The 12,966-nt window shown below is 42.8% G+C and overlaps 1 protein-coding gene across 1 annotated transcript in view; it reads left to right on the plus strand.

Moving 5' to 3' along the window:
* Positions 1-12,966, plus strand: part of LOC308271520 (nesprin-2-like) — a gene marked incomplete at its 3' end in the record, with an annotated part of 253,796 nt that overhangs the window by 112,496 nt on the left and 128,334 nt on the right. Inside the window, exons 46-47 of the mRNA XM_080707904.1 lie at positions 3,477-3,593; positions 10,420-10,650. Coding sequence (XP_080564030.1) covers positions 3,477-3,593; positions 10,420-10,650 — 348 coding nt within the window. The remainder of the gene's footprint in view (positions 1-3,476; positions 3,594-10,419; positions 10,651-12,966) is intronic.

A 12,966-nucleotide genomic window follows, 5' to 3' on the forward strand; every position in this document is an offset into this window, starting at 1 on the left:
CGTGCTCTCTCCTCCTCCTCTGCTCTTTGGTCTCACGGTGATTTCACCTCCGTGGACTTTAGCACATCTCTGTGCCACTGACGCCCACATCAAACCTCTAGTCTCGCCTTTTTTCTCCAATCTGTTCCACATGTCTGGCCTCCTGATAGACTTCTCTCTTGGATGCTCTTCCTCTCAATTGCATTTAGCAACTTCCTTCGTGTTTGCTCTCTCTCCCGGTCGCTCAGTGCCTGCTAACAGCACCACTGCTTCCCCAGAGTCCTCTTGGGCGTGCCACCGCCTTTTCACATCCAGTTGGGGCCAAGTGATACCATCCAGTCTTTACATCCTTCTCCTCCTTCCATTACAGGTGTTGCCATCCTCTCTAAGGCAGTTTTTTCTTTGGACTTTTGGAGTAGTCTTCTAGCTGGTTTCACGGTCTCCAGTATTTTCCCCAACACATCTTATACAATACTGATGACTTTTCCTAAAACATTATGATAATCCCAGTTTAAAATCTTTTATGGAGCTGGGCGTGGTGGCGCACGCTTGTAATCCCCACGCTTGGGAGGCGGAGACAGGATGATTGCGCAGGTTCAAAGCCAGCCGCACTGGCTTAAGAGGCCCTGTTTCCAAAAGTAAAAATAGGTCTGGAAGTGTAGCCTGGAGGTAGAAGGGCTTCCAGGAACCCCAGTACCACCAAAAAAAAAAAAAAAAAAAAAAAAAAAAAAAAAAAAATCCTTTATGGATTCCAGTTATCTATTAAGTAAAATATAGGCTTCTTAGCATTTCAGAGTTTTATGATCTCTACCTACATTTCCAATTTTATCCAAATTTTGCCTTGAACTCTTAGTTCAGTTTTTTTTTTGGGGGGGGGTGTTTCTTTTTTCTGTCTTTCTTTCTTTCTTTCTTTCTTTCTTTCTTTCTTTCTTTCTTTCTTTCTTTCTTTCTGTACTGGGAATGGAGCCCAGGAGCATTCTACCTCTAAGCTATACCCTCAGCCCTATTTTAAAGTCTTTGTTTTGAAACAGGGTCTCACTGAGTTGCAAAGGGCCTCACTAAGTAGCTGGGACTATCTGTGAACTGCGGTCCTCCTGTCTCAGCCTCCCAAGTACTGGGATTACAAGTGTGCACCACCATACCTGGCTCTGTTTTTGGTTTCTGATAGTGGTTATTATTCCTGGTAGAAGGAGCTAGAGAGAAACTAACATCTTTTTAGAAACTACTAAATGCTTTATGTACATCATCTTGCTTAATGATAAAAAAAAAAAACCATGAGTGAAGTGGGCTTTATTCCCACCTTCAAGATTAAGTCACAAGCCGGGCGTGTGGTCTCACGCCTGTCATCCTCGTACTTGGGAGGCTAAGACAGGAGGATCGCAGGTTCGTGGCCAGCCTTGGCTACTTAGCAAACGCCCTTAGAGTAGCCAAACTTAGCCTTAAGTTTGGCTACTCACCAAACTTAGTGAGACCCTGTTTCAAAATAAAAAACAAAATAGGGCTGGAGGTATAGCTCATAAATAGAATGCCCCTGGGTCTAAGCCTCAGTTCCCCAAATAAATAAATAAATAAATAAATAAATAAATAAATAAATAAATAATCGAGGGTCCGAGAATCCATGTTATCACACAGTTTGCAGATGGAGCGATGAAGACTAGTTGACTACAGCATCCATCACTTCTTGCCACACGGTGTTAACTATTTCTGTACATATCATTTTCACACTCTGTAACCTTGATTAACTCTAGAAGTAGAACTGCTGAATCTAAATATACTTTCATTTAAAATTCTCACAAATTGTCCATCTGCATATTAAGAACATAACACTTCGTAAATAGTTATTTCACCTTATTGTTTCTCATCCTTCCTCTCTTTTTCTCATGATATTGAGGATGGAACCCAGGGCCTCTGAGCCATACCCTCAGCCCCATATTATTATTATATTTTGCAATCAGGTCTCACTAAGTAGCTGAGGCTGGCTGTGAACCTGTGATCCTCCTGTCTCAGCCTCCCAATTACTAGGATTACAAACGTGCGCCACCATGCCCGGCACATTAATTAATTAATTAAATTTTTATTTATTTATGTTTGATGGTACTGGGGTTCCTGGAAACCCTTCTACCTCCAGGCTACACTCCCAGACCTATTTTATATTTTTATCTGGAAATGGTCTCTTAAGCCAGCTGGCTTCGAACCTGCGCGATCCTCCTGTCTCTACCTCCCAAGCGCAGGGATTACAAGTGTGTGCCACCACACCCGGCTAATTAATTAATTCATTCACTTTTTGTGGTAGTGGGAATGGCACTCAAGGGCATTCTACCTTTGAACTATACCCCAGCCCTATTTTTTATATTTTGAAACAGGGTCTCACTGATTTGCAAAGGGCCTCACTAAGTAGCTGAGGCTGTCTGCGAACCTGGATCCTCCTGTCTCACCCTCCCAAGTACTAGGATTACAAGTGTGCACCACCATGCCTGGCGCATTATTTTCTTTCTTTCTTTCTTTCTTTCTTTCTTTCTTTCTTTCTTTCTTTCTTTCTTTCTTTCTTTCTTTCTTTCAGTACTGGGGATGGCACTCAGGGCATTCTACCTTTGAGCTACACCCCCAGCCCTATTTTTATTCTTTATTTTGAAACAGCGTCTCATTGAGTTGCAAAGGGCCTTACCGAGTAGTTGAGGCTGTCCACAAACTGCAATCCTCCTGTTTCAGCTTCTCAAATGCTGGGGTTACAAGTGTGTGCTGCCACACCTGGCTATTATTATTATTGTTTTTAATGTTGTCTCTATTAATGTTCTTTTCTTTGTTGACAAGCTTTAAAAGTCCTTCCCTACCTCTAGAATATTTATGGCATACCTTCTACATTTCAATATCAGGTACAATTAGAATTTATTGTTAGAAGTGAGAGAAGGATTTTACTTATATTTTTCATAAAATGTCTGGGGGATCATTGTTCTTAAATTTAATAGTCCATCTTTTATCCCTTTGTTTGGAATGTGGTGGCCATTTATCATAGACTCTCATTTAAACTCATAATAATCTTAAATGCTCATTAAGAAGAAAGTGTTAGAGATTTTCAGTCTTTCAAAAAAAAAAAAAAGGCAGGCTTGAAGTTAATTTTTTTTCTCCTAATGAAGCAACTTCTTTTCTAAATGTACCTGACTTCTCCAGATGTTTTTGTAAAAAGTCGAAGCGCAAGTAAGCCAAATATGGTGGTACACACCTGTAATTCCAGTACTTGGGAGGCTGAGAAAGGAGGACCACAGGTTCAAGGCCAGTCTCAGCAACTTAGTGAGACCCTGTTTCAAAATTTGAAATAGGGCTAGGAATGTCACTCAGAGGTAGAAAACCCCCCGGTTCAAACCTCGGTACTAAAAATTAAATAAATAAATATAATTAAATATTATTTTAGCGTGCACATAAGCAGGGAAGAAAGATGGGCTGCCCACTCTTGTACTGGAGTAGGACCTTTCCCAGACCTTTGCTTTGTTCCTTTGCAGACTACAGATGGGAAAATAAGCACCTGTGATCGCTCCATGGCACAGATTCTTGAACCAGACTCACAGAATACCCAGGAAGGCCCAGAAATTTCCCTGAGGCCCAACCCAACAGAAAAGGTAAGCCCCCATCAATAGTAAGTCACCTGCTCAGATACCTGGACCCTCACTCACAGGTGACCCGCCTGCTGCCTTCTGCTTACGTTGTATACCAAGCCAAGTATTCCTTGTACACTTGAAACATCTTTATGTGTGCCATCAAGATACCAAACTGGGGCCAGGCGTGGTCACGCACGCCTATAACCCCAGTATTTGGGAGACCAAGACAAGAGGATTGCAGGGTTGAAGCCAGCCTCAGCAACTTAGACTGTTTCAAAATAAAAATAAGATCAGTTGGAGGTGTAGCTCAGAGGTAGCATGCCCCTGGGTTCGATCTGTAGTACCAATATATAATATATAAAACAGGGAGCTTTACCATCGGTTATTTACAAAGAAAATAAGCATAGCGCAGAGCAATGAAACACCTCACTTACTCACCAGTTTTTGGCCTGAAATAGGCTTTCCATTAACAATGGCTTCTTTATTTTCTGCATATGACACATGGAGGCAGTGAACATGGAATAGAGCTAATACCAATTACTGGCCTGTTACTTAAAAGGCATTTATATTTGTTTTCTGCTTAATCATTGAATTATATAAGGTAGGTTAATAAGTTTACAAATGAGGAAATCTAAATTCAGAAAGTAGTAATGAGACCGTAAAGAATCAATTCCAGAACATTCCAGTCTGTCTTCCTAATTGGAAGTCTGCTCGGAGGTTCTCAAGGAGGCCTGTGGAGGGCATGGCTTCCCAAGTGGGTTCTGGTGTTTACCTGGACCTAAAGCTCTATGATCTCACCAAGTAGTTCCTGAAAGAGACAGCAGAATGCTTTTGCTGCTTAAAAAAAAAAAAAAATGCTACCTGGGTGTGGTGGCATATATTTGTAATCCTAGTACTTGGGAGGCTGGGACCAATGGATCGCAGGTTCGCGGCCAGCCTCAGGTAGTTTTTGATGCCCTCCACAATTTAGCAAGACCCTCTTTGCAACTAAAGAATAAAAAATAGGGTTAGGGGTGTAGCTTGGAGGTAGAGATTGACCCTGGGTTCAATCCCTGGCACCACCAATAAATAAATAAATAAATAAATAAATAAATAAATAAATACTCCTTTTTTATGTGGAGTTCTATTTCTATGTCTTTCCCCCCAACCTTTTATCTGTTCTTACCGAAATATGTATTAGTTGCCAAGTTGCTATTCCTTTTTACCCTTCTTCCCTCTTATTCTCTGTCTCTCTTAACAATATGTGCCCAGCAAGGGGACAAATGTGAGAGGCTCACAGTCACTGGAAATACTTGGGTCTAAGAAAATTATGCTGACCTGCTTGATACCTTGATTGCTGGCCAAGAGTTCATATGTTGTTTTTGAGACCTAATAAAAGTCAAATGCAGCTTCTGTTGTTTTGGGGCTGCAGTGGGCGTTCTGTATCGTATGTGTTTTTCCTGGAGTGCCTGACCATGCTAATGGTAGCTAACAATGGCAAAAAGAAGAGAAAAAGGAGGAGAGGGAGAATAGCAAACTATTTACTGAACAGTTATGATGAGCCAGGCACTGGGTTCCACGTCCAGTCTCTCTTTTAATTCTCATACCAGGTCTTTACAGATGGACACAGGAAGGTTCAGAGAAATTAAGTTGTTCAAGGCCATAAGTGCAGAATTAAGATTGAAAATTAAGATTGAAATCCAGATCTCTCTTGAGAGCTTTTAACTCAAGGGCTCTAATGACTCTCTTTTAAACTGATCTCCGTATGTATATATTTGTATTTTCTTCCTAACAGAACTTTTGTTCTGAGCTTGCCTAGTGGATTCTTGGAGCAGAAAAAAATAGTTAGATATCCCCTTTTACCACAGCGGGGATTCGCCCACCTCTGACCACTGGGGCACAGGGGGGTTTCTACCTCCTGCCTTTGATTATCTTAGTCTCATAGACACATCACCAGAGAGGGAAAGGAAACACCGGGCAGCACGTGTATCAGTCTCAACAGACATTTCATTGTGCAGATTAAGAACATTGACTAAATGAGAATTACACAATTTTCAGTAAAATTCTGAGTCATCCATGACCCATAATTGCAACCCATATTGCAATTAATGGTGAAAGATGTGAAACCAAAGTAGGCTTGACCTCTTCGGGTTGGCTGCCACCCCGTGCTCCTGGCGGTCTGTGTGTGCAGGCGGGCGCTGCGCTGCGGCAGGCAAGTTCTCCTCCTTTGAGAAGTGGGGAATGTGCAGGTGTTTGCTGAATCGACTTAGACATTAAGGGATACATTTAAAGAATCGGTATTTGGGCATGAAATGTAGCTAAAAGCAGAAAATTGGCCTGTGTTTTAACTGCAGTCCTCTTGTTGAAGTCGGTGATGTGTTGATGCAGGATCGTACAGCGTGGTAGCATGGTGGACACACCTGTAATCCCAGCGCTTGGGAGGCTGACACAGGAGGAGCCTCAGCTGATGAAGCCAGGCTCATTAACTTAGTGATACCCTGTTTCAAAATAAAAAATTTTTAAAAAGATTGAGGTGTAGCTCAGTGGTAGAATGAGTTCTATCTCTGGGTTCTAGACCCAGTACAAAAAAAAGGAAGGAAAGAAGGAAGGAAGGAAGGAAGGAAGGAAGGAAGGAAGGAAGGAAGGAAGGAAGGAAGGAAATCTGTTTGACTCACTGAGGGACTAATGTGGATACTAGAGAGTTGGGGAAATTATGTCATGAATATGGACTGTAGATTCCAAAGCTCGGCGTTCTGGTCGGGTGGCCATTGGTGGTGGGAATAGCCTCTCGCAGCCTCTGCTTCCTCACTGTGCCCCAGGAGTAAACCTAGGCTTGTGGTATGAAATAATGAAGTGGTCTTTGTTTCACACTTAGCACAGTGCCTAGCTACTAAACAGAGCCCAATAAAGACTAGGAGTTATGAACGTAGTTATGTTATAGAGATGACATCATTCTTACTTAGTAAGAAGTACTTGTGGCAGTACTTTTTAGCTTCCCAAAGTGTACAGCTATGAAACATTTAACCTGGGGCTCTCATATAGAGACGATATTTTGCTGGAATGCTCCTGGAAAAAAACAAATCACAGAGCTTAGCCAGGTATGGTGGTGCACACCTGTAATCTCAGTATCTGGGAAGCTAAAACAGGAGGATCGCATTGTTCAAGACCAGCCTCAGCAACTTAGCAAGACCCTATTTTGATGTAGAAATATAAAATGGGCTAGGAGTATAGTCTGGAGGGGGAGCACCCCTGGGTTCAATCTCCAGTACAAAAAAAAATCACAGAGCCGTGGATCTTGGGCGAGTAGAAGGGACCTGGTTTGGTGGGAGGCGGTCGAGTTGAATGAACATCCCCCAGGCTTGGGTGTCTGACTGTGAGGAAGGTGGGGGCTGTGAACTGTCACTGAGGGCTCCGTAGGCACTTTCAGCTGCTGGGTTCTACAGTTGCAAATAATCTTTTTCTTCCACTCCCTTTTGGATTCTCTTCAGTTTCAAATAAGTAGAATATAAAGCCCTGATTAGTCATCCAGCTTGCTTATTTCCTCATTAATTCAGTGAGCTAGAGAGAAAGCCAAGAAACTTAATACTCTGTTTTATGCTGGGGATTGAACCCAGGAGGTGGTCTAGCTCTGTTCCACACCCCCAGCCTTATTTTAATTTTTATTTTGAAACAAGATCTCCTTAAGTTACCTACCATGCTGGCTTCAAACCTGTAATCCTCCTGTCTCAGCCTCCCAAGTATTGGGATGACAGGCATATATAACTGTGCTTGTCTCTATCAATGAAAAATATGTGGCCTTTTCTAAAATTATAAGCGCTGTACCTACCTGTAAATCTTTTTCATAATATCATTTAAGCTTTTGTTTGTATTGTTGATTTGCAGCTTAGTTATTACTCATTTTTTCTTTATAAGAATGCCTTCATTGTGCATGCTTTTATGTTTTTCAGCAAAGGGTGTTTGGGGATGAAAGTAAAAAAGAAAAAAAAAATATATATATATATATATGTGGGGGCAAGCTGGGTGTGGTCGCACACACTTGTAATCCTAATACTTGGTAGGCTGACACAGGAGGATTACAAGTTCGAGGACAGCCTCAGCAGGTTATGAGACTCTCGTTAGCCTAGAGAAACCCTGTTCAAAATAAAAACTTAAAATAGGAGCTGGACGTAATGACACATACCTGTATTTTCATGCTTTGGAGGTTAAGACAGGAGAATCTCAGGTTCAAAGATAGCCTCAGCAAGTAATGAGACTCTCATCAATTTATTTCAAAATAAAAAATAAATTGGGCTGGCAGAGTAGCTCAAAGTTTCAAATCCCAGTGACACACACACACACACACACACACACACACACACACACACAGAGTAGCTATATGAGGTGCTAAAAATCTGAATAAATCAGTAATGCAGATTTTAAATCTTTTTTTATTTTATGGTGGTATTAGAGGCGGAACCCAGAGGCTTTCTACCTCTGGGCTATACTCCCAGACCTACTTTTTATATTTTATTTGGAAACAGGGTCTCACTAAGTTGCTGAGAGCCTCACTAAGTAGTTGAGGCTGGCTTTGAACCTGCGCAGTCCTCCTGTCTCAGCCTCCCAAGCACTGGGATTACAAGTGTGCACCAACACGCCCGGCTACAAATCATTTTTATAAATCAATTAGTATTAATAGATTGTCACCTTGGGTGGCATAAAAGAAATATCCCCAAGTCTTTTCCACTAAGATATAGTAATGTGCGAAAACTAGAAAGTGGTAAGTTAGCTGGAATGGTGACTTCTGCTATAATCCCAGCTACTGGGGAAACGGAAGCAGAAGGATCACAAATTCCAGGCCAGCCTGAGTAATTGAGTGAGCTCGTTTCTGTCTCCGATTTTTTACAAAATAAACGAAAGGGACTGAGGATGAGGCTCAGTGGTTGAGAGCCCTGGGTTCAATCCCCAGTACAGTCGTCATCATCAGATGGCTACAGATTGATGTCTGGCAGCAGCAATATCACACAGCTATTGCTTCAAAAAAATCAAGATTAAAAAAGAAAATTGAAATGAATGAATCCAGGTGCAGGCCTGACTGTATTTGAAGTTTAGAGGAAAACACAAAGCAAAGGAGAACTTCCTTAAGAAGGCGATTCTTAAAGAAATTATTACCAAAATAGATTGATGAAGGCAGGGGAGAAGCAGCATTGTGGCAGAGAAAAGAAAATATGCATGAAGTTAATAGATCATCACAGGGAAAAGAACACGACCCAGAGACCCTCAAGCCGACGTTCTTAGTACACACGGCTGTGTATGAAAATCAATGGCGTTTTTAGCCCAGGCGTGTTTTGTTAGTCCCTGATAGCTGTATTCACTCTGTGGCACCAAAAGTTCTATTTGAAATATTGGTAAATATGCATTTGCATTGAATTAGGCTATGCATTGTGAGCAATTCCTATTAGAAGGTTGTCATTTGACTCAAATAGTGCTTTATTATACGCTAACTAGCCTTATGGGGAAAAAACACTGTGATTTATCAAAATCTTAATAAAATATTAAGAGGCCAATGTTACCTCAGGTGGCATAAAATGTTTTTATAGAGCAAAACACAAGTCCTTATTTCTAAACAATTTTCTCTAGAAGGGTCCATATATTTCTCAGTATTCAGGAGCAGGGTAAGTAATATAGTGGAAAGCAAAAATACCTTTGTATTAAATCACCTTTACCTACAACATGAAAATATCAAATGTATTAGAATACTTTCAGCCAGGCATGGTGGCCTAGGCCTGTAATCCCAGTACTCAGGAGGCTGAGACAGGAGGATCACAGGTTCAACAACTGTCTCAGCAAGTAGCGAGGCTCTTGTCAACCCACCGAGACCCTGTTTCAAAATAAAAAATGAAATAAAATAGGTCTAGGAGTATAGCTTGAAGATAGACTTCCCCCCAGGCTTAATCCCCAGTAACACATGCACACATACTAAATAAATAAATAAGTAAGTAAATAAATATAAAAAAAGGTCTTTCATTTGGGCTGGGGATGTAGCTCAGAGGTGAAATGCTGGTTTAACATGTACAAGGCCCTGGATGCAAAAATAAAACTGAAAAAAAGATACTTATATTTGATCTCTGGGAGAAATTTTGTTCTTATATTGGTAAGCAGCTCAGTTGTTTTAATATGAAAAGAATATATCACACTTTCCTTATACTTTAAGTGATTTGTCTTTAACTTGGTAATATTTGGGTATCTAAAAGGCAAAAGTTACCTGAGGGATTTGTTCTAAGAAATAGGAGGAGTTTCTAGAACCTCTCCTCTAAAGTTCCTTACTTAAAGCAAACTGTTCTCAATAGGGCAAAGTTTAGAGGAGTAATAGCAGGTGTAAAGAAAAGCAAAACTGCCGGAGAGTCTACTTAAGACGATGTCAGGCTGAACGCGCGGGCATACTGCCCTGTGTCCCCGTGGTATGCAGAGACGGCTTTTTGTTTTGCCGTCTCTGTTTTCACAGAGTGCACAGCAGCGTGAGTGTTGCTCAATCCTGTGGCAGGTGGCTTTACACACCGGCTGGTTCCCTGCCGGGCTCGGGCACACACCCGCGCGTCCTCACCTGTCTCCCGGGGCTCGCCGTTAATGAGCTGCCAGCTCGCTCCGTGCCTGGGCCCACTGTACCTGTGTGCGTGCAGGCCGGCTGCCTGGTAACCTGTGCCTCCGGGTCACGTGACCGTTGCTATGAGTTTGGAGGTGCATTTTTCTTCTCTTTCTTCCTCCTTCTCCCCTGATTTTGTTTCATTCAGCTGGAGGAAATGTTGCGGGTTCGCAGGTCTTTGCAGGCCCGAGACTGAAGTCTTTGGACTCCTGGCTTTTCATTGTCGGATTGTCTTTGGGTTTATCTTAGGGCGCCACACCCCCTATCAAGGCTGCAACTCTGGACTGTTCTGACGACCCAGGTGCCTTTGAGGCCACCGTGGAGAGAGCGAGGCCCCAGCCCGCGGAGGTCCTCCATGCCTGCAAGACCCAGGTGGCCGCCCTGGAGCTGTGGCTGCAGCAGGCCAACGTGGCATTCGAGCCAGAAACACTAAACGCAGACATGCAGCAGGTGGTGGAGCAGGAGCTGGTCGGATGCCAGGTAGGACTGATGGGCTGGAGTTCGGAGTCCGCCTTTTTACCAATCACCTGCCAGTGTTGGGCGGATGTCTCTTAAAGCAACAGCATGTCTCGTCTGTCACTCCAACCTACACATTTATTTTGGCCTTAATTTACAGTTCTCGGGATAATTCTTTGAAATGCTTTCTATAAGCAGCATATTTGGGAGGGCAGTAGAGGAGAAGAACTCAGAATCTAGAGTCCGAACCCAGTTCTGTCCCGTTAACTGTGAAGTTGGAGAAGTTAACTTCTCTGCCTTATTTTCTCCAGATCATAGTAAGTTAGCTCCTAGAGGTGTTGTTGGGATTAAATAAGGTATTTGAAGCTGTGCCTTTTTATGTGATTTCTATAAAGTATGTAAGAAGTACTCAATAAGCATTCTTGGTAATAATCATAGCTACTTTGAGTATTCTTTCATCAGAAATAAAACTGAATGGCCTAATTTCCAAGATTGCAAATACAGCATAAAAAGGCTTTGTGGCCACTTAACCAGGAATGCTCCTGGTCTTGCTTGGGAGGAGTGAGGACATGAACTTCCCTGAATTTTGTCACTTTATGAAAGCCTGCCAGCTCAAGCCAAAGGTTGGGATCTCTATCCCTACAGGGAGGGGCTAGAATGAGGACATCGCAGCGGCTTAAGTGTGTGTCACGACAGCAGAGGCTTGCCGGCTGCCTGGGAGGGCCTCTCCCCAGGCTGCATTCAGGACTCCCGCCTCAACCCCATTGCTTTCTTATTGGCTGGGCTGCCAGTGATAAGGACATCCTCTAATCTCAGGGTAATCCACATCACTGGCCAGAAATTAGTGCTCTTCCTGCAGCACCCTGTCATGAAGTAGGAGCAGCCCACCTTGGATGCAGAGGCGAGCCGTCTGCCCCCTGCTCAGGCCCACAGTTTTGCACCATCCAGAACTGACTGCGAGGGCAGGGCACTGGCAGACCGGCTGATTCCTTCGCAGGGCAGCCTGGCGTCTCTGACCCCTACAGACATTTGCAGTGGTTACTTTTCAAAGTCAGTTTACGCAGACACTGGCAGTACTGTCTGTCTTGCCTGACACAGCCAGGGAAAGCTCTTAAAAAAGAGTCCAACACAGCCCAGAGTATACCCTGCACTTAAGCTGAATGTGAGGCAGTCCAGATTTTGAGTTCCAGCTACTTAAGGCCATATCCATTTGCCACTGCTTGTCTACTGCCTGGGCAGACCTCTGGCCAATTCCTCAGTTGTGACTGGAATCTCATCTGCCTTGCCACTCGTACTTTTTTTTTTTTTTTTTTTTTTTTTTTTTGCATTCTACCTCCAAACCACCCCACAGCTCTTTTTGTTTTTTATTCTGAAACAGAGTCTCCCTAAGTTGCTGAGGCTCGCCTCAAACCTGCAGTCCTCCTGTCTCAGCCTCTCAAGTTCTGGGATTATGGGTGTGCACCACCACACCCAGCACACTTGTACCTATTTTGAGGATTTGGGGGCTGCTCAAAGAAAAGACATGACCACCGGGTGGCAGTAGTCCCAGCCAGGCCTTGTGTGGGCAGAAGTTCCCCAGGATTGTGATAGGAGGGACACGGAAGTTCTTCCCAGGAGGAGACCTTCCAGAGGCTTTGGCTGGCTGGGGTGGGGAGGAAGAAAGGGAACCCCAAAGTCCATTGTCTGCACAATGGACTCAGAGAACTCCATAGGACAGGAGGCTTGGGACTTCTTATGTCTCCAGGGTTTGTTTAATCCATGTCAGGTACACAAGGCAAGCTTTATATGGCTAAAAGTGTGTTTATTGGCTTATATTTAAAGCCATCACATGTAGAAAAAAATTGGGGTTTGGTATACCAGTGTTTTGGCCTAATGGTTCGGGTTTTGATCTATGGTTCTTACTTGCTGGGAAGGAGTAAACAACACAGGGACAAGATATAAGGGCTTATTTTGTAACAAATCTTTGGCTCATTTGTATAACAACCCTATGATTTCATATTGAAATGTGTAAAAAGGCATAAAATGGTATATAAAATACTGAGTTCCCAGTGGGAAAAAATGGCCCAACCACAGGAACAAACAGGTTAGTCAAGAAAAACTTTGTCAATTTAATATTTGAAAAGAATTGCTCAACCTTGACTATTAAAAACATGTTTTATGAACAAAAATTATATTGCCCTGGCACAATGCCAGGAAAATAGACCCACTGATGTTTGGTAGCCCCTTTTTACTGGTCCAGTGGTTTGAAAGATCAGTGGTGAGCATATGAAATGTTCATCTTTTTTAGCCTACTAATACCAGTACTTTAAATTTACCCACGGAGTCAAGTGTGGTGGCGCA

This window comes from Muscardinus avellanarius (assembly GCF_963383645.1).
Source record: "Muscardinus avellanarius genome assembly, chromosome: 12".
Taxonomy (NCBI): Eukaryota; Metazoa; Chordata; class Mammalia; order Rodentia; family Gliridae; genus Muscardinus; species Muscardinus avellanarius.